Source organism: Andrena cerasifolii, chromosome 8, assembly GCF_050908995.1.
Source record: "Andrena cerasifolii isolate SP2316 chromosome 8, iyAndCera1_principal, whole genome shotgun sequence".
Taxonomy (NCBI): domain Eukaryota; kingdom Metazoa; phylum Arthropoda; class Insecta; order Hymenoptera; family Andrenidae; genus Andrena; species Andrena cerasifolii.
This window is the reverse complement of record NC_135125.1, coordinates 8,275,774-8,300,385: the sequence shown is the minus strand read 5'-3', so window position 1 is coordinate 8,300,385 and position 24,612 is coordinate 8,275,774. Positions and strand designations below refer to the sequence as shown.

At 43.4% G+C, this 24,612-nt stretch overlaps 2 protein-coding genes across 4 annotated transcripts in view; one reads left to right on the top strand and one right to left on the bottom strand.

The window, feature by feature from the left end:
• LOC143372457 (uncharacterized) overlaps positions 1-8,157 on the bottom strand; it is a 60,364-nt gene extending 52,207 nt beyond the window's left edge. For both annotated transcript variants that reach the window (XM_076818617.1, XM_076818618.1), the window contains exon 1: positions 3,697-8,157. In XM_076818617.1, the coding sequence (XP_076674732.1) occupies positions 3,697-6,968 (3,272 nt within the window). In that variant the 5' untranslated portion in view covers positions 6,969-8,157. The remainder of the gene's footprint in view (positions 1-3,696) is intronic.
• A 9,225-nt stretch (positions 8,158-17,382) lies between these two features.
• LOC143372468 (putative protein phosphatase CG10417) lies at positions 17,383-24,130 on the top strand. 2 transcript variants are annotated; one of them, XM_076818642.1, is made up of 6 exons: positions 17,383-17,639; positions 19,417-19,696; positions 20,226-21,000; positions 21,091-21,250; positions 22,499-22,954; positions 23,041-24,130. In XM_076818642.1, exons 1-6 carry the CDS (start codon positions 17,529-17,531, stop codon positions 23,281-23,283), a joined length of 2,025 nt encoding a protein of 674 aa, XP_076674757.1. In that variant the 5' UTR covers positions 17,383-17,528; the 3' UTR covers positions 23,284-24,130. The 2 variants fall into 2 exon arrangements, with proteins under 2 accessions (XP_076674757.1, XP_076674756.1); XM_076818641.1 differs by having other exon boundaries at positions 17,384-17,639; positions 21,085-21,250.
• The last annotated feature ends 482 nt before the right edge of the window (positions 24,131-24,612 follow it).

Sequence of the window (24,612 nt, the reverse complement as noted above, 5' to 3'; positions counted from 1 at the left end):
AGAGGGAATAGAAAAAAAAACAACCAAATAGGTTTCGAAACGTTACAGTCGAGTGTGCACAGCTAAGAAGATTGATTTATTATTATTTATTTATTTTTTCTTGAGGAAAACCTCAAGCGTCCGGCACTGGGGGAACTCCCCTAGGTATATCTGTGCGTAACAAAGGAACTATCCGTAGAGTTTCATTTCCTTAATATTTATTATTCCTGGGATTAATTATTTACTTCAACACGATTTACTCGAGACAATTTAAGTACTAGGCACTTAGGTACGTCTTATCCGTTTAGTGTATTATTACGCACGGTGTGAATTAAGATTTTAGCCAAATCGGTGACCCTAGCCTTGCGCACTGGCCCTGCAGGCTCGTACAGTGAAAGTGGCAAGGGCAAGGCATTTGCGGGGCTTTAAACGTTTCCGACGATTATGCAGAGGCTAATTGACTAATTGCAATCCCTGAGCTCTCGAACAACGAAAGAATATTGGAGACAGCGGTTATAAATTAATTATGATTCCCTGGCACAATCGCGATGACGTACAAAGAACTCTCGCGGTTCGTTACGCTCCATCTTTTACCATTGATTGAATAATACCTGTGTCGTGAGACGTTGGTACTCGATTATCGATCGCTACGACGCCGACGCTCCATGAATGCGATATTCTTTCTATGGCAAAGGCTAATTCGATCGGTCTTCATATTTGATTGACAGGTTGGAATTATTCCTTTATGCGAGATTATGAATTTTTATGATCCCGTGGGCGCACTAAGAAAGCCCTGCATGTATAATGTAGCAGCCTAGGTGGTTTAATAGTTTACCATTTGAGTCGAGTTAAATAATTCGAGCTCACCTTATTGTTAGGGTTGCCAGCCGTACTATAATAGGTATATAGTATTGTACTATATTTTTGTCTAGAATAATGCATACTGTTAGAAAAAGATATGGTACGTAAAAATACTATATTTCCGATGCATCGATAAACTTCTGCAATCTTACTTATTTTTTATTCTATGGCAACATCAAAGCTTTAATTTGCGGATTTAAACTTTAACAGAGGGGGTTCTTCTATAATAAACATGAAACGGCGGGAAGAGAGAAACAGAGCCAATCTATTTCGCATAGAAAATTAACTCCCTATACATGAAGAGTAAGGGGAAAACGAGGAATGTTCATTTTTCGTGATTTTGCGATTTATTGCATACTAGCTTTACTACTCGGCTTCGTCCGAAATTTATATTCTGATTTTATACAAATTTTTTTTTTGTGAAAACAGTCACATTCGTCTGGATTAGTTAGGCATAATGAGCTGGGACACATTTCGTGACCCCAGAGTTTACCGTTCGAAAGTTTTTAGACGTCAGACAAACACACAAACACTTTCTGCTTTACATATTAAGATTTTTTTGGTGGAAACTAGGACTACAGAACTGTCAAATCACAAAGGGTTATAAAGTTCAAATACCTCCCTAAGATAACGTTAAATATTTCGTATAGGTGCTGGTTAAAAACAGGTAATGTCCACTCTGGACTGGAACAAAACTCTTAATTTTCTCGATAAAGCTGTTTTGTGACATTCCCTGCTTTCCCCCTTACCTTTCATACGTTCAACATTTTAGGAATACGTGTTTAAAAGGATTTTTTAAAATTCGTAAAATTCCCGAAGTTATAGGCATTTGAGTAGCGGCAAATGCATGGGTAACACCCGGCCACTCGGCGCTCACGTAAAACTTTAAACGCGTTTTTCTCAACAGTGTTCTCAAAATCGGTGGAACCTGTATCTACAAAAGTTATTATCCGATTCGACTGAAACTTTTTCTATTTTGAAGAATATACTTCGGTGTAGTGGAGAAACCACTAAAATTTAAAAAAAAATTGAAAATTTGTAATTTTTACGAGCCTTGAAAAGACAAAAATATAGGGGGAAAGTGATTTCAAACTTCTAATGTCGTTATTTTCTCAAAAAATTACATTTTTTTTAATTTTTTCTGGTCAGTCCACGAGTGAGTTTCATGCCCTTTAATAATGTGGTATTGTTTTTTGCTTCAAATCAATGGTTTAGGTGCTACAGGTTCCACCGTTTTGGATGAATTTTTTGACGCCTCGACTTTAACGACTCCCCAGTGTCGTCTGTAATGATTAATTATAAAACAAAAAAATTATTTCTATAGTTTAAGACATCCTTAATCCAATACCGAAAGTCCCATTAAATTATATGTAGCAGTTTTCCTTTAATTAATTCCTATAGATCACCTATTTTCATGGGCTCTAGACTGGAACAGCCCCTTAATTTGGACTTTCAGTGCAATCACACCTTCGGCTTATTTGTTAAAGACGATAAACTAATTAATAATGCAAAATGCAACAAAATTATAGATACATTTAAAAAATAAGATGTCATTTTAATGTAGTTAGATTTTCTAGATACCACTTTCCTCTGAAAAGTACTATATTTTTTCACATTTGGCCGTAAAGTACTATATGTTCCTGGAAAAAAAGTTGGCAACCCTAGCTCACCTATACAATATTGTACATGGACGAATAAAGTAACAGAATTTGTTAAAGGTTTGAAAAATATACGATTCGGGCTGAAATCGTTACGTTTAAATTCAGATAAAAATACTCAATAATTTTAAAGATCCCATTCTGTAACATATGCTATGTTGCTGCAGAAGTTCGCCTCAACAAAGCTGGCGCTCACGACGCGCATAACAGTGTGGACGAAACTTCTTTGTTTTAACCGGCAACGTCGCGTCTGCAAGTTGATTCTGCTTCTAGATGCAGATTGCAGATGCGGAGAGAGGTTAATCCATGGACTCTCAATTTTATATGCTTTTCATGATGTTTTCTACCCCTTCGTTCTCCTCTCTTTCGCATTAATTACAGTCGACGTCATACAGACCAGACGTTTCTCATTCCATCGTGTTGCCGCGCCGTGTTTCCCTTTCCCCGCTTTGCATACCAGAAAGTAAATAAACTAACCGTGCATAATTATCTTTGTCGAATAATGTCCCCGCCGGGGAAAAAAGACTTCGCTTGAAAACTGTCTCGTTCGCGGAACATGTAAGAAAATATCCGGCGCTCCTGCAGTTTGGCCCATTCAAATTTTTACCCGCGCACCTCTGTATATTAAACGCGGTAAAAACGCGCCAATGCCCCGCACTCTTCGCGCAGGCATTGATTAAAAGACACGTACAGAATCAGCGAGGATCCCGAAGCAGAACAATTGACGAGCTAAAAGCGATGGTATTCTTCCACTACTCTGAACACTGGTTGCCGTTACTGATGTGCATTTCAGGTAGTTCTTTTCCGTCTTGAATAAAATAAAAGACACGTGACGGTCACATGTTTCACTTGAATTTCTCGATACGGAACATTTCTACGACAATGGAAGCTACGTTTTATATTATTACCGCATGCATCGGGACGTCAGGAAATTGCATATCATTAGAATAAATTATTCCTTTCCTATAGCGTGCCTTCTGATACTTTGCGAAGTTAACTGCCAAACCGTTTCGCGGGTATTCGGGCACACTTTTTCAAGCTAGCTGGCCGTCGATGGAGGAAATTGATTGCGACCCGCGGCGCAACGATTCGAGCGGTGCATCATTCCGCACAGGCTCCGCAGTGTGACGTTGGTGTTCCTACCTCGAAATTCGTGTCGCGGCTGCATTATGTATGACAAGGGAAAATGAAAAGTTACCTGCCGAATAGAGGATGCCAGAGCTGCGAGTCATCGGGCGAGCTGGCCGTGGAGCTGACTTCCGGTTCCTGCTTGAGTAATCCGCTCCGTACCCTGAGCAGCGGCGGATAGGGGCTGCTCCGTCGACTGCTGGACAGATCGATCGGCGCTGGCATTAGCGTGCCGATCGGCTTGCAGCTGAGTTTGGGCCTCGCTTGCGAGGCGTTCCTAGCCCCGTTGCTCGCGTGACCGGGCCCTTTGTTAGTGCCGTTGCTGATCCTCGGATGGGACTGTCGTGACCTGGAGACCGGGCCTTCGCCGTGGTCGAGAACGTGCTGCAGATGCGCCAGGGATATCACCAATAAATCTGGATCCCTCAGGAGATCCGGTCTGGTCAGCGCCTCCGGCAGCCTCAGCTCCGGCCTCGAGGTGAGGAGTTTCGGGATCTCGATGGCGGGAGCCGCCGCGAGGCCGGGCAAGTAGTCCCTCGGCACCAGAAGCGGATCAGGGATCAGATGTCCGGACGTCTCGATCAATTCTCTAAGTTGACTAGCGGGATCGAGAAGCTTATCGGTGCTGGTGGACGTGGCGCAGACTTCCTCCATCGTGTGCACCCGATGCTTCCCGGAGGGCTTTTGGCAGCCAGTCGACTGGCCCTTTTGCCTGCCGGCGGACCACTCGGCAGACATCGGTCTCTTGGGCGTGACGCGGTCCGTCACGAAATAGGTACTATGGATATCGCCACTGGACATTGGTCTGCCGCAGTTCCTCATCTCCTGGCTGTGAAGGGTCAGCCGTTCCTGGAAGCCTCTGTTCCCCTTTCGCGCGCTAGCTTTCTCGATATCCTTCGAGGGGTCCGAGCGAACGGCACGATGCTCGCTGGGTACTTGATCGCAACGGTTCGAAATCTCCTTCTGCTTCTCGTGATCCCTTGCCTCCAGCTGGTTCGGCGACGACAGGATGCCTTTCAAGGTCAAGTCGCTCTTCGCGTCCTCCGAGCAGGACACCGAGCAAGGTGGGCTGGGTAGTAGCCTCTCGAGGTACGCGGACGAGGGCCTCCTGGAAGCCGGGGAACACGGAATTCCACTCGGCTGCGGCGATACAACTGTACCGCGGGTCCGGAGTTCCTCGAGAACCTGCTCGTCGAAGTGTTCTACATCCTGATACTTGCACTTCGCCTGGGCCTCGCTGCTTCTGCTCGAGCTGATCCAGTGTGCCTGATTCTTCGCATTTTCAAGAGGAGTCTTCCGATCCTCCGAGTTCCCCATACTCTGCCTGTGGAAGTAGTCTCTGTCGGACTCGTACGCCAACGAGTCCGCCTTCTGTCGCCTCAGATCCTCCAGCACTTGCGAGTCGCAATCGTCCTCGTCCTCCTCCATGTCCCTCTCGTCGTCGTCCTCTTCGTGCGGGAACCCATCCAATTTCGACTCGTCCGCGAAGCCGTCGCTTTTAGGGAAGTTCACGGTGCTTTCGGGAGACTCGACGCGCGACTTCGTCCCCGGAGAAGCTGCATTTGCGGCGACCGTGTGAGGATTTCTGTACCGGTAACTCGGTATGACGATCGACAAGCCGGGAAGGTTCTTCGGGGATGGCTCCGCCCTTTGCGTCTCCGTCGCCGAGTCGGCGTTCTTGAACAGCCTTTCGGCGCACTCCGCTTGGGAGTCGGGCGATCTGCTCGACGAGGACGCCTTCGAAGGCGGTCTCGCCGAAGGTACCGCAACGTTCTTCGTGATTTCTGGCGTGTGGGTTCTGGTTACAGAGACTGAAAGCCCTGGAGTATTCCTGAGCGCGGTTAGAATCTTCGAACTGTCGTTATAATCCATCTTGATCGGCTCTCCAGGCTCGTCGGGTCTCTCCTCTTCCGCCTCTAACGGTGTATCGTCGTCATAAACTGCGACCATATTCTGCCACTTCGAGCGGGAGCTCGATCTGCACTTTGCTCGATTTCCAAAGCCGCCGTCCGCTTCGGCAACTTTGCACGACTTCGAGTCCGAATTGTTCTTTACGGAAACAACGACGACGTTCTCTTTAACGCGAGCACTTTTTCCTTCCCCGTTCTCGACGCCGTACTTCCCGAGAATCTTCTCCTCGTGTATCTCTATTTTATCGTCGGCAAGACTGTCGACACTTTTAAGGACGCCCTCCTGCGGGTAACTAGGAATCGGATCTATCCTCGATTGTTCCTTGACTTTGCTCGACAATTCCATCAGCGCCGTACGATTGGGATCTTTGATTTTGCTCTCGATAGATTTGCCACGGGGGCTCTCGCTGAGGAGCTCGTAGGTTTTCGTAGAGTCGACGGGCAGATCGGCGCTAGGCGTATCGGTGGCTAGAACCGGCGAAGCTGTGGCATTTATCATGTTCAGTATGTCCTGAATGCCCGCCTTGTTCGCGTGCCTTCGTTTTTCGCTGCCCACCACCGACTCCTCTTCAGTGGCGATAACATCGCCCGCGTTCTGCCTCTTCTCATCTTTTCCTTGGCTCTGAAGGACATTCTGATGAACGCCCTCGGGCAATTGAGAAAAGCGAAGCTGCTCCAGCATCACTCGCGGCTGGAACAGCTTGTCCTTCTGCAGCCTTTCGAGGTTCCTTCTACCATCTCGACCGGGCAGGTCTTTCTCAAACCTATTCTCCTCCTCCGCTTCCTCCTCATTCTCATCCTCCTCCTCGTCCTCCTCGTCCTCGTCGTCGTCGGAGCACGGCACTCTCCGCCTGTCTTCGTCCCAGCTCGCCTTAACCCTCGCGTTGTCCCGCAGATCGTCCAAAGGAAAACCGTAATCCCGCCTCTGCTCGCCGCTCCTGTTAATCTCATCGTAGGTCCTCTTCCGTCCGACACCGTCCCTGGTGACCAAACCACTGGTCCGTCCATTTGCCAGTTCCTTCGTAGAGATATGTTGAAGATTCAGCGCCACGTGCCCCGGCTGCTTGACCATCTCTTTTCCGTCGTTTGTGTCGGACGAGCTCGAAGAGCTCTCGCTGCCCGTCTTTTGGGGGGCGACCCCCAGGCCCGTCGAGTACATGTTGGAGGCTGTCCTCGGTATCGAGCGCCATCCCTGCGCGGTCTTCGTCAGCTTGATGCGATTCCTCTTGTCGTAGTCCTCGCATCTTACCTCGACGATCCTCTGCTCTCGCTGGGAGGCCCAAAGAAAGATCGGGTTCACTTTCGGCCGCCTCTCTTCCAGCTCCCCCGGCTGCCCGTCCCTCGGCTGCTTCTGGTGTTTCTGATGATGGTGATGATGATGATGACGTCTTTGACGACGGGGCGCTGTGCCCCGTTCAGGGGCCCCGCTCATCACTCCATCCAACGAGCTGTTATTACTCTGCCACTCGTCCACCGAGACGACTTCTTCAGCCAACGATCTCTCCGCTCTTATCGATCGCTTTTAATAACACTCGAATCGCTGGATCGGCGCGCGCGAGCGCTCCCGCCTGAGAGTAGCGCTGAAAAATCTCCCCCTGCGCATAAAATACTTAAACGTCACGCAGCTCGCGATGGGCAGTCTCCTCGATCCCGATTACATTCTCCGATCGGCCGTTGAGCCTGTCTCCCGATGTCTTCGCGGCGCACACCTCCATCGACTAAGTAATTAGGTTGGCTGACGGCTGGCTCGAACGCACCCCGGCTAGCTTCGGCTCACCCTGAAGTCAATTTCTCGCCGTCCATTAACGGACAAGTCAGTTTCGAGCAACCAGCGATCGATCTTAAGGGCATTGACATTGTTGACCCAGCACTTCCGCCAGCCAGATGCACCGGACACATAAGCCACGCTCTCCTCTTCCTCCACGCTTCCGTCCTCGCCGCCGACCACTGTAATTCTCTTTACTGTTCCCTCGCTTCCGTCTCTTGCCCGCCGCGAGGAGAGGACCTTACGCGAGGTCCGCGGGTTCGACGACACTGGCCAAAGAGGCTGGCGGTTCCGCTGTAGATAATTCCACGGCCGTCAAGGTGGTTCGCCGATGGCGGAGGTCGTCGACGTTCATCCAGCTATCGAGCCGTGACACGGTGCAGCCGCGAGCAGTGGAAGATCACCCGCGCTGTCCACGATTCCCATCGGGGTATCTACAACGTCGATTTGCATCGAGCTTGCGGCGTCGACTCCGTCGAGCTTACGGCTGGCAGCACTGAGTTTGTTCGACCCATCGAGCTTCTCTCGACCCGCTCGCCTCTCTATCCGCCGCGATATCACGTCTCCTTCTTCTTCCACTCTACTTACGTGCTGATTTCGACGGGCCCCTGTCGCACCCCTAATCCGTTCACCTCCGAAGCTCGCCTAATCCTTCCCGCTCGTCCTGGCTTCGCAACGCCAACGTACGTCTAATTCCCTCGGCGGCACTCTTATCCTTGACCCTGCGCAAATTGTTGACGATGGAACCGTGCTTGTCGAACAATTGTCATCGATGACATAACACGGCGAGCTCTATCCACCGGTTACATGTCGTTACGCGCGGAGTCACTGTCTGGGAGCTACTGTCGGTGCCTCCTAGTTGCCTTCCACTTCGTCGCCGCCGCCCCCGCTCCGCAGAATCGCGAGCCAGGCTCGGCGCTAGTCGGGGCGCCCTCGACCACCCGACGTGTCCGTACCTTTCGCCCACCTTCGATAAATCCAAGTAATTCTTCACGTTCGCCGGCACTCCCTTCGTTTCGGTGTAAAATCTTACACTGCCACCCAATCGTGGAATTAAAATTTTATACGCACCAGGTCCACGACGAGTTTCGTTTGCTAAATTTTTGGGAGTTTTGGCTTAAGGACAGAATTTTTAACGCTGGATATTTACGATACTCTTCAGGCAATCGGGCGAGTTAAGGGGCGCTTGAGGATAATTTTAGAATTTAGAATGGTACAAACAAGCGGGCAATAAATCGTAGGGCCTGTATCAGAATGCTTCGCGATAAAATTTCAGAATTTTATGCGAAACTTAATCTGGAGCAAGGGTATCAAATCCAGCCGACAGAATTGTAGCGCAAGTCTGCCAGCAATCAAATAATCCAATTTGATATCCGGCGCCTTTTATGTAACCCCGTCGCCTCGCAATGATTATTGTAATTTCATGCTTTGTAACTGCATTATACGAGCTCATTTATACACAGAGAGCCGAAATAAACGCGTCCCAAGTTATTTATAAAGTGTTTCCACATTTTCAACACGGAATTCCCCGGAATTCGTCGCGTGGACCGGTAATTTGACATCGGAAGCATCGCTTGGCGCTGGAATAATTAATCCTCAATTAACAATGACAAACGCCTGCTTCCCCAAACATTTCAAGCTACATTCGACGAGAAGCACCTCAGATTTCCCTTCCAACAGGCATCGTCCGCTTAAAAATATATACGGTATCCTTTGAAAATCCTTAAAACGCCCAACAATTAAATACATTTGCGGCAAGCATTACCGCAGACATAATTCTGAATTCGCACGATTGGATCGCGAAAGTGTGGATGTACGAAAGCACTGGCCTGTTCCTTTATTAGTGCACGGTGCATCGTCGCTTTGCGTAGAACGTTGATAACACCGCTACCAAGTAGACGCGGGGCGCCGGAACGCGGGGCGCCGGCCCTGTAGCGTTCTTACCCCTCGCCCCGAGATAGCCAGCTCGCGACCGGAGCACCGACCATGGAAAGAGACCAAAGGCACGAGCGACGGAGACAGACGGAGAGGAAGAGAATGGGATAACCTGTGTGTATATACGGGTATACAGAGTGTGCCGAAGGTAACTTCCATTACAATGGTATCAACGATTTTACCAGCGTTAAAACCGACCGAATTTGCCTGATTAAGCTCGCCGCTGTTAACGTCCTATTCGACGAAACATTGCCAGCATTCCACCCACAGCCATTTGCGAACGTGATTTCTGATACCGAGCCCCCTACAAATTTTCGCTGTTCCTCGAATAGATTTCAGAATTTGGCACGGATCGATCATTGTCAGTTATTTCGGGGAAATAAATCGAGACCCCCGTCGATTTAACGTTCGCCAGTGACGTTTTCACGTCGCGACGTTGCGGAGGCGAAAATATTGGTTGGTTTCTCGGTATAGCGTCCGGGGTACTCGGAAAAGAGAGAGAAAGGATGTCGGTATTTTCTGGACGAGAGAGATTTACCCCTGTCCCCGAGGAGGAACTAGTTTTCGATAAACGAGCACCTCCTCGTTAAGTGGCTCCGCGAAGGGGGCCGAAATCGTAGTCACCCTATATCCCTCGAGCGTGGGGGACAGAGAGGGCTGATCGGGAGGGGCGGAGAGGCAGAGAGGAGAGACCGCGTGGAGGGAGCGGTGAGACGGAGAGAGAGGAATATTTTTATTAAAAGGAGGGGAGGCGTCCTAATGGAGGGAGAGAGACAAATTCAACGCGCAGTACACCGTGTCGGATGCTGATGCTGCATTAAGCCCCGTTTGCACTTCCGCCCTTACATACGCGAGGCTTCGATCCTCCGGTGCGCGCCCTTCCGCAGTATTGCGAATTCCGTTTCGAATGATTAGGATTTTAATAAGTCACGGTGGGGGTTGAAGTAATTTTTTTACTTAAAACGATGTCTCGGCGACGCTGTGGACCTCGCGCGAAGTAGGGTTCTTACGAATATTCGAATATTCTAAGGGTCAGCGTTATGATTCGATATTTAAATACATTACGTCCCTGAATTTAAATAGAATCTATAGCTTTTGTTTTAAAATTTATAAGTTCGCCAAAGATTAATAAAGTTTCGCGTTTATCGTTTGAAAAACAAATAATTGTAAAGGCCAATATGAAAAGTGTGAACAAATATTTCACGTTCGGATTCCTATTCGGTACCATCCGAAATGCGAGGATTACGAATTTTTTGGATACTCCTATACTCCTATTTAATTAGTCGAATGCTCCTAATTGTTCGAATTATTTGAAGGAATTATTCGTATTCAAAATTATTCGAATATTGAGAGTTCTAGTGTGAATCCTCTTCAGAGGACGACTATGCATATATTGGAATACAAGAATTAAAGATAGGTATCGCTGTTTGCGAAAGGAAAAGCAAAGATTCGATGGGAATGCGTAATAATATGAAAATGTTTATGAAAGGCATAAATTGCATGCTACATTTACAAAAGAAATGTAAATGCTTGTGAGGATTTCTTACGCATGAGTATAGAATGTAAAATAGGAAATGATGTTTGAGAATTTTAGTTTCTATGTCTCTAGCATATATTCTTCCTAGACTGCGGATGTTTATGCAAATACACATTTTTATAGAAAAGGACTAAATAAGCGAAACTTTAATAGAAATATATTTCGATATTAGAGGGTTTTCAAAATATATTTTTTATTTTGTTAAAATGCTATGTTTACAGAACTTAATTAGCTCGAGTATAGTAGCGACCATGATATTATAGTATACGCGGTTTTCTTACAATATTTACTTACAATACTTACAATTTCTTACGGTCTTAATTATCATAATAAATATCATACTTGCCTAAACTTCCGCAGTCTAAATCTTACAAACTAATTATTAATTTACACTTTTAACCCACTTATTATTTTTATTTTATATGTTAAATATTTAATGCACTTTTGCAGAATTAATCGTTACTTATTTTCCCGTAAATAAGGTATAAGTATGTCGCAACAGTTATTTCTCATTCTTATATTTTGATATCCGCATAGTTGGTCCCCGAAGGAAATCCATGCAAGGAGAAAATTTAGATCACTGGTTTTATTAAATTCGTTCAGACAAACCAACTGAACTCACTCATTAGTGCATATAATGAATGCAACTGAAATAATGATGGGTTGTGGTATAATATTGTATAAGCTCCATCGAAAATAGTGATACCTGGCGCTGATATCTGTGTATCTACTAGTAGTAATTAATTGCTGCATTATCCATTCAAATAACGTGATCAATGCCTGCAGACGTAGACGCGAATAGTTTTACATAATTGGACTAAATGGAAGTTTCTGATTTTCCCTGATAACGAATATATGCAGAAGATGCGGCACTTTAAACTATACACAGGTTTGGACTTACGAAGACGTAAAAAAGATACGAAAATTGATTGGTTTGAAGAGATACATATGATAGAAGGATTATTTTCATCGAGAACACTGTCTCTAAGTATACTTTCAAGTTCCCCACTCCGTACATTTTACCAAGAATACATGAAATATTAATTGTGATGTCAAACTAGGCATAATCCTAATTCGATAATAGAACATCGAGATCTCCATACAAAGAATTGCTCGAATTATTGAACAGGAAGAAAACGTAAAGGTGTAAATCCACGATGAGATAAAGTTAACGTAACTCACATGAGACTTTACTCTCACGAGACAATTATTATATAAATTTTTAATTATTTTGCCATTGATTTCATGAAGTCAGACTCTCATTAGACAAGTTTCATAATATATTTTCGGAAATCTCATCTCGCGCGACTGTACAAAAATATCGTGCCTCAAGCGAGACTTTGATCCCCATTGTTATTACTCTTTTACTTCCATTATGTACATTTCGTTGTCGCTGAGATTTCTGTCTGACGATAGAAAAGTTCCGTGCAAAATCTCGTCGTGGATTCGCCGCTTCAGAGCAGGAAGCAATAGCGCGAAACATGCGCGAGAAATTCTTGGCCAAGACCAAGAGCCTCTGTTTTAAATCGATTCAGAGTTAGTCCTGACGTAGACTCCCGATTCAAACACTGTATTTGGCCCTTATTTCCTGTTATTATCGAGCAAAATTTATTCACTGCAGAGACTACGTTTACGTGATCCTTAATTAACGAAACAGTCATCGACCGATTAAAAGCCCACATGTGGCTCACAGATACCATATGCGGACTCCACTCCTCTTTTTAATGCAAGAACTGGTACTCTAAGCCTTATTGTAATTGGTCTATTTCGTTCGCTAGGCTTCGCGGGCGCTCCGAGTGTTTTTAAAAATTACCTAACAGTGTTATGGACGTCACTCCGCTGACAATGAGAACGACGCGGCGACGTGATTGAGCTCCAACATATTTCACTGTTTCAGTGAGATAATGGATGCAAATCCATTACCCGTATTGATGGATAGAACGTGGAAACGATGCTCCGATCGCCAGATAGTTCATCATACGACTTTTATTTTACGGCCAGTCGAGTCATCAATCTACACAAACAGGTTGGGGAATCGAAGAAGCTCGTGGAATTTTATAGGATTTAGTAACAGTAGGTGCTACTCCAACTGTTTCAAGAGGCATGGCTATCTTTTTTGTACCAAATTCACTTTTGCGCGAAGAAAGATCTTTACTTCGAAAGTCTAGGGTAAAGGACCCAATTACTGACACCTAACCAATTACTTAAGCTATTTTACTTAAAATAACGAATAAATAAACTATAGTATAGATTATAGGTTGAATTACATAATTCTGTTTGTGTATGACTTTGCAACGTTTATTTATTCGTTATTTTAAGTAAAATAATTTATTAATTAACAGTAATTTATTAAGTGTCAGTAATCGGGTCCTTTACCCTGCTGTGGCTTGGGTAATATTAGTGATAACTGGTGTTGATATCTTTCCAGATACTAATCTCAGGTTCCCTTGCAACAAATCGCATAATAAATTTGAAAATGTCTTTTATTAACATATTCGTTAGTATCTGCTTGAGTCTGCGCTCACGACAGGATTCTTTTTATCCTATTTCGTATCTGGAAATAATCCCATACAGAGATGATTCTCAGGAACACCCAGCAATCACTTTAAAACCTACTCACTAAATTACTTTACACAACATACAGAACTACTTACTCCACGAGTAATCAGTTTGAATGCCGTTCGCTTAAGAGACATTGCAGCGGCTGCATACTACTTGCAGTAATTAAAGGATAACCGTGTCTGAAGAATTAACGAAATATCAAGAACGATGGAAGGATTTATTAACTATTTAATTATCCTAAAACGAGTAACATTAAAAAATATTAGGTTCCAGAAGCGACTACAAAAGCCTCGGGGTGAATGAGCTATTCCCGCTGTCTTCTTAACTTCTCGTACGGATGTACATCGCACTTTGAACCTTGAAATCGATGACTCTTTGTTTATAATTAACAGTGCGTTCGTCGCGACACGAAAGGCCACGGTAACAACTTTCTCGAAAAGTCGCCTCCGCCTCGCAGAAGGTATACAAAATTTTCTCGACGTTGTATCACGTCGAACTCGTCGGAGCAATTGCCAAATAACGACGCCGAAGCAATCCTCGTGTGTTTAAGGACACATTGCAAAAAGAAACCTTTTAAACGAGTGGCTGAAAGTCAACTACGGATTCGCAATGTCCTCCGCGTACGTGCATCAGCCTGATGCACGCAATCTTCTCAATCAGACTACGCACGGCACGGCCGAAGACCAGGCCGATGGGCAGTGTTAATGGCGAAGTGGTTTTTATCAACAGACGTTCGTCTTCCTCGTGTTTGCCAGCGACTGGAAGGCAAACACGAGGTATAGCAACAAGGTCACGCGGTGGACTTCGTCCAGGATCAGACGAGGGAGCATACATAGAAGGGAGACGTCACTGACCGTGGACGCACGCGAGACTCGCGACAATTTTGTCCGCGACATGGCAGGAACTCCGTGCATCGGGCAGATAAAGGGGAGGAATGCGGCCTCGCTGAACTTTGATTCGAGGAAGACGCTTCTTTTACCACTTCCTAATCAACCTTCCCTTCGAGCGGGGAAAAGAGCTACTACGGTTAACTTGCGCTTAACCGACTCTCTTCGGACCGCGCTGAAACACTGCTGGTGGGCCCGATATAGCGAGCGCAAAAGAAGTAGCGGCCGAAAATGGTAGCCGCTTTTGACTTTAAGGCGGTATTCTCAGAAAGGAACATCCCGAATCCGGAAGTTCAAAAAATTCTGAAAGTTTATAAATACGTAGGGAATTTCCTCCTGATTATAACGCAATTTTTGTTTGCTGCCCAAATTCACTCTAAGAGGGTGTAATTGACCCCTGAAAATCCGGTTATTTTCCGATTTTGTGTTGTAACTCATGAAGTATAAAATAATTTTTCTACCAAATGATAGGTCTAATTAAGAGAAGTAACTTTTGTCTTAAAACTTTTTTTCTATCTCTTACAGTTCGCGAGTTATAACAGAAAATCGGGAAATAGCCGAATTTTCAGAGGTTAATTTCACCCCCTTCGAGTGAATTTGGGCAGCAAACAAAAATTGCGTTGTAATCAGGAAGAAATTCCCTACATATTCACAAAGTTTCAGAATTTTTTGAATTTTCGGGTTTGGGATCTTCCCTTGTCAGCCGCTACTTATGCTTAAGCATGCGGCATCCTCTACTAACCTAGTAGTTAGTAAAGGATGCCGAATGCTTGAGCATTTGCTTAATAAGCAGCGACTGAGAATACCGTCCTTAGAGGACCGGGCTGGCCACCGTAGGGGCCACCTAAGAATTTGGATACTTGAAGTAAATAAAATTTACAATTTCAGTGAAAAAATCTCGGCCCTCTAAAGGTTAAATAGTATTGTACGTTGTGGAGAAACAGTGGCTAACCTGCGAACCTCTCAAGTGCTGTGTAATGCTGCTTCCTGAAAGTGCAAGCCCCCAAATGTGTTCCTGGACACTCGTCGCAAGGCTACATTCATTTGGTCACATTCGTGCATAACTACTAGGTTATGTACCACTGTGCACCAACATATCTTGCACCACTTATGCTTAAAGTGAATGTTGAATATGTTCATGGGTTCTCGATTTGTCCGCAAAACAGTCAAGGCCACTGCAAATGTAATCTTCTATGTATTGCTTTTATTTACGACATCACTATATCTATGCCAGACACGATACTTTAAGACCCTGAGGGCATGAAGGTGGATAGGTGTTTTGGGTCTGCAGGGCCCTGCATGACGAAAAGCACATCCGAAGGTTTTAATATCAAGGATGGCGCTTTTGAAGCCAGTTGAATGGGCCTCAAGTAGTCCACTAAATATATTTATTCTATCAACTATAACCTCAACAGACTACTCTGAGTCGGAGATGATTGTTAGTGAAACAGATATATGTACTTAACCGCTTGAAGCCCGACTCGAGTGGTCAGTAAAACCATACCCTTGAGGGTAAAAACCGTCAGATGCGATTCTCATCACTCGCGAAAGAACTCTATAGGACTCAAAACTGTGGAGATGTGTTTAATTGGGTAGAGATTAACTAGATGGCGACGAGAGACTTTAGTTTTGGTTTGTGGATATAATAGAGAGAATAGATCAAAGCGAATGCGTGTAATAAAAGCTTAATTTAGAATAAATATTAGTCATATTAGTGTAAAAGGTGTGTCCAACTCCTATCCATCTTGCTGTGCACAAAATCTATACGTCCGTTAAATACTAACGTTGAATCTTTAAAAATGCTATGTCCTTCACCTCCGCTAACTTTACAACTTCGTTACGTCTGTTCCATCAACGACGAACCCGATATGAGATATTTCGAGGTGACTCTATAACCCTCTTCTATATTTTCCATTCGCGGAAAAGAAATCAATTTTTCAACCCCCAGCTATTTTCACGGCTGATAACAGCTGAATGATGATCAGAGTAAATTTGTTGCAACAATTACCACAGCCAGAAAATAAATTTTTGTACCACCGTTCTTGGGTGTGCGAAACTCTATATCATTTCAGTGTCGCATGCAATGTTATCGAATCAGAATGGAAAACGATTACGAGCCCACCAGCGGCTAGGATTAAAACTGAATATATAATAAAAAGGGGACCAATGTTAATGCACCTTTATCAACTGCCGCAAACGTCCATACGCTTCCTACACCACATTTGTGCGGAATAAACCCACCCATATTATTTGCTCTAGAGGGCTCTAAAGCCCTCGATCTGTGCGACAATAGTTTACATTGAATGTAAAGTCTATTCGATATCTCGTCTGTGATAGGATCCACATTGGAACAATTTAATTTAATCATAAATGTTTCAACAAACTCATGCATTCATATGTTACGTTAAGAATTTCGTACTTACCGACTGCCAATCTGCTCACCTGATTCCTTTGCCATAACCGCCACGCAGAGGAACTGTGTCACACACACACACACGCGCGCGCGCGCACAAACACACACACGAAATACATGGCGGTTTGTAGGTCCCCAGGACGAGTAATGTACATAACGTAATCCTGGTTGCGTAACATTTTTGCTCTTCTTTCACTTATCTACGATTAACAAACACACCGTGTAATATGCTTTAACGCAACTATACAATATTCTACAGGACACGCACAAAATTAAAAGGAAAATTAATTTGTACAATTCCTATCCATAAAAACTTCATAAAGTTAAACAAGACCTACAACATAGCAACAAATGCTTCGCCTTCATTCGACACACGAACATTAATTATTTGTCTGAAATCATTTTCTAGAGTCTCTTCTTTTTAGAACAAATAACCTACAATCGTTAACATGCTAGAATTACAAGAAAAACTAGTCTTTTTGCTATTCACTTTAACAACTTTTCCCCCCTTTTTTTAATGAAAAATATAGGAATCGCTTGCTAGGAAAGTAATGCAAAATACTTTGGACACGAATGCACCTCTCTTTTTACGGAAGTTCAACGAAAACGAGCTGAACTTACTTTGAAAATTCGAGGCTTCCGCGAGCTGCCACTGGCCGCCATTCCGTAGCAACGAAAAATTGTCGAAAGTTTGGCGCGAAAACGCAATGCGCATGTAAGAAAAGTGGCGGCCTAGGTGGAGCCAGCGGCGCAGTGAAAACAGAAACCCAAACCGGTCATGGAGGCTAGTTAACGACTGTGCGCCGCGCTTGCGAATAGTAATTTCATCGAGATATTTGTGATAATACGCGGACGGCAGAAAATCGACTGAAAGATCGCCGGTTTCGACGAAAATGGGCGCATACTTGTCAGAGCCGATTACGAAGAAAGTGTCGAGCGACGAGGCAGGGAGGAATGTCGCGTTCGGCGCGAGTTCCATGCAAGGCTGGCGAATTAGTCAAGAGGTAAGCTAAAACCCTCGAGCGGCCAGTGCACCGTTACCCAGTTTCGTTTCGGTCAGAGAACGGTTTGCCGGTTCACCGTTTCGCCAGGCTATTACGACATCCATCCTGATCCATCGCAAACGTAATCCACCTATGTCTCGAAGCGCGAAATTCAGTCTACTCGTTCCGATGATCGGGGAATACTGCGATGAATGTAACGGGAATGCCTCAACGTTTCGCGTGTGAACAAAATCGCGGATGGTACTGTTGCAAAATCAACAATATCCATCGCTACAATTCCACGTTCTGTTTAAGACGAACGTTAATAGGATCCATCAAGATCGTTGTGATTTACGGAAATCTTACCGCCGCTTATTATATTTTATTTAAACATTCTAATCTGCAGGACGTTGCTTCTCTGCTTTACTGTTAAGTGGAAAGTAATGGTGCTGTCAGAATTATCCAACCCAAGCTGGCTATATTAATTGCCGCGACTAATTTCTCTGTATTTATAAACAGTCGCTTATTAAATAATAAACCGCGAGAATATCCGAATATCATTTTAGGAGATCTATAATATGCGATTCTGTAAACAGTGCAATGTATTCTGCCTGGTACCATCGATCTTTTCAACTATTTTTTTCATTGAACATGTATTTGTTTATAGGAATTCAATGTGTGTGTATATGAGGGGTATTATTTAGAGTGGAAGGTAACCTAAAGGCTGGAACAAACACGTCGAGTAATTTAGTCGAGTAACAAGTAATTTAGTAATTTTTCGTGTATGAACACTAAAAATTAGTCAAGTAGTTTAGTAAAACAATGGTAAATTATTAAATTACTCACTGCTCGACTAAATTGCTCGACGTGTCTAAATCAGCTTTTATTCGTACAACGCAGGTGGAAACTTATACTATGCTTGTAACATTGATCGCGATGGGTATTAGTTATACAAAGAATAAGAATCTTTCAAAATCCAAGAAAGCGGGATACATTTGTATCATAATCATGGAAGAAACAATTACTCACGCAAAAATAAGTCTAGAGAACGCAACGAATTTTTGTTATTCCTCACTTCGATTTCCAGAAAACGGGGATTAAAAATAACATTGAGTAGATATATGTATACCACTTGGATATATTGTTGTTTATCATTCCAGAAATTATAAGTATTGATTTCTTGAAACACAAACAAACAAGCGTTTCACTGTCCTTTATTAAAAATTAGTAAACAAAGTAACTTGATAAATAACGTCGGTGGTGAATTAACAGAAAGGCGCATTCATCGCTTGTTTTAACTCGTTTTGATGTTTACTTATGAAATCGTACAAAAGCATTGAAAAGCTTATAACAGGAAAATGTTAAAATTTGTAAAGCAGTAGATCACGCATCTTTAATTTTGTAAGGAATATAATTGTAACGGCAGGGATTATTTTTCAGCAGGTTTTCTATTAATTAAATAAATAAGCTTTACGCAATATATTAATTGCAATACAATCACAGATATTATAAAGGTGCGTCCTCACTAGCGAACAGTTCGCAAACAATGCACGCTAGTTGTCCGCAAACTCTTTATAACCATTGCTCGTGTGAAGGTGCGTCCTCACTAACGAACAGTTCGAGAACAGACGATTCCTAGGAAATTAAATTCACATACTGTTCGTGAACAGTTCGCAAACAGTGGTGGAGACGCACCTTAACACGCATGCACGTAGCCAATAAACTTTTTAGATGAATTTTCTAACGAAAGAACCACTGCAAACTTGTCGCATCCATAATTCTAATTATTTGTTTGTAGGATGCACACAATTGTTGCATAGAGTTCGACGAAAATGTTTCCTTGTTCGCTGTGTATGACGGTCACGGCGGACACGAAGTGGCAACATATTGCGCACGTAATCTCCCAGATTTTATTAAAGAAACTGAGGCTTACAAAAGAGGAGACATTAGGCAAGCTCTGATCGACGCATTTCTAGGCTTCGATGCCACGCTTGAGAAGCCTGAGGTGATTAGTATTCTCAAAGAGCTTGCAGGAACATCCACGTCGGATAAAAAGAAAGACGACACAAATGAATCTGGTGTGTTTCCTTTTCTACTCGGAATACCTCCCTTTCTAATTGCGTTTATAAATATTCTACCATTAGGGTAAAGGTACCAGTAGTTGACCATGTACTGCCCTTTGCAGAGAAGAAGGCGCCTGGACGCTGAGCGGGCAAGGGTGCTATTTTGCTCGCATTGGCCGATGCGACTACGTCGAGCAATACAAAGTGAGCGAACGGGACACAGGCGGTGGGAGCCAATGCGAGCAAAGTAGCCCCCTTGCCCCGTTTAGCGTCTGGGCGCCTCCTTCTCTGCAATATTAGTAGTTAACACCTTTTCAGAAAAACGTGAAAAATAAGGTTTTTAGAAGCGCAACTATCTCTGTTCAACAGCGCGCCGTGGCTCCTAATATCCACAGTTCGCCACTTCTAGAAACTTCGTTTTTCAGGTTTTTCTGCAAAGTTGTCAACTACTGGTACCTTTACCCTACTTATTAGTATATTCCACTCGTTTCTTTGTACCGAGATACATTCGATAAAGTTGTCATCATAATTATATACCACGCAGATGAAGAAGAAAATGTCAATAACCTGTGTATGGAGGCAGCGATGCCACTGGAGGAAGTAATGGCAAAGTATCAATCAGAATTAAACCCTCAAATTAAAAATCTGAAGAATGAGAAATGCAATAAGCGAGTGTGCTCCGCGAGTCCATTCTTACGTGGTCGTAGGGGTAAAGAAAAAGCGAGCTCCACGTCGTCCGGCGCAGGATGCTCGTCGTCTTCGTCTTTGTGGAATACAAACGAGAGTGACGTGAGCAGCTCCAGCCAGCCATGTGGATCGACTTTGTCCAGCACGATGGACGGAAAGGAATCGGAGTGCGTTGGGAACAACGAAGCTGAACAGGTCCTCGATTCGACGACTAGTAACGGGAACGTACACGCGTCTCCACCGGTAGGATCAACAGCAGACGTTTTTGTAGAACCAACGAAAAGTGAAGATATGCCTGACAGTTCCGAGGACGTGAACAAAAAGGTTTCAAGCCCCAGTAAAATTACAAGTGTGGAATCAAACGTGAACGAGGTGGAAGTAAACGGTGCAGAATCGAAGCGAATCGGAGATGCGGATAGTAGTAAGAGTGGAGGTGATAACGTGTCGAGTAGTTCATGTATACCTGTGGAGAATGGGGACGCAGGGCAGCAAGAAAGAATAAGCAGCACTGGTAGAAGAAGGATTCAACCTATCACTTTGTATCACACTCTTCTAAAGAAAGACAACGAAGATTCAGAGGAAGATGACGACGATGATGAGAACGACGAAACGTTTGATGGGCTCCGAGAGAGGTAAAAAAAACTGCTTACTGAATAAAGTGAAATACTCCTCTGTCGCCAACATAAAATTTTGTATCGTGTTTCTACCCTACATAGTTCCAGCGATGAAGAAGACACTGAGAATATTGGCGAAGATGAAAGTGACGAGGACGAAGACGAAGAAGATGAAGACGAAGATGGAGACGGTAATATCGACGATGACGACGACGACGACGACGATGACGACGATGATAGTGAGAGTCTCATGATGGACACAGAAGAGGTATGATAATTTTGTCTTTTTTACAACATAGGGTAAACGATACAGTAGTTGACCACCTAAGAGCTTCAGTTTAGGTAAACGCTATGGAATAAGTAACTTGAATTTTATAAATGAAATTTTGTTATACCAGGCGGAAAGAAAAGCATCGATGATGATTATAACACCAAAGAAACTTTGAAGAAATCCGTAGTTTCGATGTTATGCTATTATAAAGAAACATAACTCAAAAGTATAGTTATTGACCGGTCTAGGTACCACTTACTGAATATAAAAGAAAATGGCATATTTTTTACTGTAAAATCATTTTTATTAAATGCATCTGTCACCATATAAAAACCAAAGACATATTGTCTTGGGGCAGAGTGAGTTTCATGTGCACCCTTCACGACGTATGCCGTGCACTTTGCCGCGGTCTCATTGGCTTCTCATTCGCTTTTTTTTTATTCTTAGATTTCTCTCTCACCTGCTCTTTCTTTTCTTCTTCTTCTTTTGCTTTTCTTTTTTTTTCGTCAAGCGCCTTTGACCTCCGAATTATCGTACCGACCCCCAGACCAATGAAAAATCAGAAGTCATCGGCGGAGGTGCATACCCGAAACCATATAAAAGCAGGGCACATTGCCCCGTGCCTCCAAAGATCTAAATCAATTTTCATCGCGGTCTTTCAGCAAGAAAATTACGAGTGGTCAATAACTGTATTACTGTGCATTCGTCGAACCAGTTATTGAACACCCTCCAAAACACAGCATAATCACGTTCTACACGACTGGACGTATGGCGAATGTTAACATTGGGCCCTTGTCATCTATTGTGATCAATGGCATTCATGGCAAACAAAATTGAACAATGATTATACAGTCATTAAACAAGTCGCCGCTCTAAAGATGCCCGCTAAGCCCTTACCTTCTTTGAGAGTTGAAATTACACGTTTTCCTTTCCGACGATCGCACGGCGGAATACTTGTACTGAAATCATCGATTTTCGGTTGAAACAAAAGGTAGAACTGTCTTTTCTGATCAAAGTGCATCACTGAAGCGCGCATGTTCATTAGACTATGGCGGCAGAAATTTGAAGTGGTCACAACTACTGTACCCTGGTCAATAACTGTACCGTTTACCCTACTATGTGTATATTAAAATTGAAATTTCCTAATAACGAATCGTTATTTACACTAATAACACCGCATTGAAATAGTAATTCTATGGTAAAGGAGATGTAAAATGAAATAATATGAATAATTAATTTACACAGCCAGGTTATGATAGCGGATGCACAGCAGTGGTCGCGGTACTAAAAGGCAACGAATTGTATGTAGCGAATGCTGGCGATTCCCGTTGTGTTTTATGTAGAGATGGCCAAGCGGTTGAACTGAGTTTAGATCACAAGCCTGAAGACGAACCAGAAATGGAGCGTATAGTAAAAGCTGGTGGAAAAGTAACAGCCGATGGTAGAGTAAATGGTGGCCTTAATTTATCAAGGGCACTCGGGGATCATGCATACAAACAAAGCGTGGGTTTACCGCCGCAGGAGCAAATGATCTCTGCACTTCCGGATGTGAGGCATATCACGATCGTGCCGGAGAAAGATGAGTTTATGGTGCTTGCCTGCGATGGCATTTGGAATTTCATGTCGAGCCAAGACGTGGTACATTTTATTCGTATCCGTTTGACGAACAGTTCTGATACTCTTTCAAAGATCTGCGAAGAGGTACGTGCTAGTTGACTACATCCCAGCCTTGTCTTAATTTGCAGCGCAACCATCAGTTGCTAATACAAGTATTACATCCGTTACAGTTGTTCGACTATTGTCTCGCACCCGACACCTGTGGAGACGGCACAGGCTGCGACAATATGACGGCTGTAATAGTCCGATTTACGCCGACAGCTGATGCCGTGACAAACAGTACTACCGCTGAAGTATGTACTGCCAAAAGGTCATTGTCACCGTCTATACCCACGGAAGAGAATAATGACTGCGTCGCGCAGGAAAACACGATAACACCTTGCAAACGCCCGAAAACAGAGGCGACCATGTGAGGCTCGTGTTAAACGTTACGAACTGATCTCTGGAAACAGATGAGTGAATGTGAATTTATGTAAAATTATGTAATTCTATAGAACTGTGAATTTTTAACGGAAACTCAATGGCGATCGATACAAGAGTTACTTCAAATAACATGTAAAGTATCTTAGTACTGACTATTGGTGGCAGACTGATGAGTTGGAGCACATGAGGATGATAATTTATTGCTTACGCTTCGGTACCGCAGGTCTACTTTAATACGAATAAGTAACGTCTCTGTTTGTTCTTTACTTAAAAGTGAATTGATTTCGGAGCAACTTCAGCGCATCTATTATTAGCGGGTAAAGTATTGTACGGTCTAACATTTTTATAACATCGTTGTACAAAATATGTAAGACACGCAAGACATAATTCTGTATCATTAACGAGATAATAGATGTTTCTCTTTATAAGTACTTTCTACGATAATAATAAGGTAGACGGCAAGTATAAATAATACCGATCTAAAGTCATTTACTAAGTCGAAGCCTTGTAAGATTTCACGAGTAGCGTAAGATAATACGGTGACGATTAGATAAAAAAATGCACCTTTCGTTCTTGAACTCCAGGATCTATAAAATCGTTCTCAACATTCGGGCATCTGCAGCTCTGAATGGTTCGTTAAAAGAAATTTGATTTCCACGTCATCCCATTTGCTCCATGAACATTTACGAAATATACTCTTTGAGTTTTTAGATGACATCCATAGTAGATATGTAATTGTACATATTTATAAATTTAGACTATAGGATTTATATTTGTAATTCAACACGATACCATTTCTTATTTTTACGAAATAAAGTTTATTTTTGAATCCCTGGGTATAGTGGTTGAATGGATGGGTGTGCGAGTAGTCTTAAAATGTGTAAAACTGTATCGTGTAACGAAGACAATTGCGTATTACACGTTGACAATTTGTGATCTTGTACTAAAAAATACTGTTAAAAGGGTATGCGCTGTACTAAGGGGTACTGTCTACTTCAAAAGGCCCTGGACTTTCTTCTCCGAGTTTCACGCGGCACCGTAAATCGTTTGTAAATTTCTAACGTAAAGCTAATAACCGTTTAAAAAGCAAGAGTAATAAAGTAATCGATTAAATTAAGGGCTATTTAAACAGAGGGCAAAACGATTTTGAAATTGGAAATTGATAGGATGTGTATTGAAAAGTAGACTAAATTAACATAAGAAATGTGTAAAAAGGGAGGATGGGAAAGGATATTTAAATTATTTATCTGTTTTTAAGAAATATGTACTTTATTTTCAGTCGAAATCGTCGAGAAAAGCACTACGCGCTCGCATAGCTT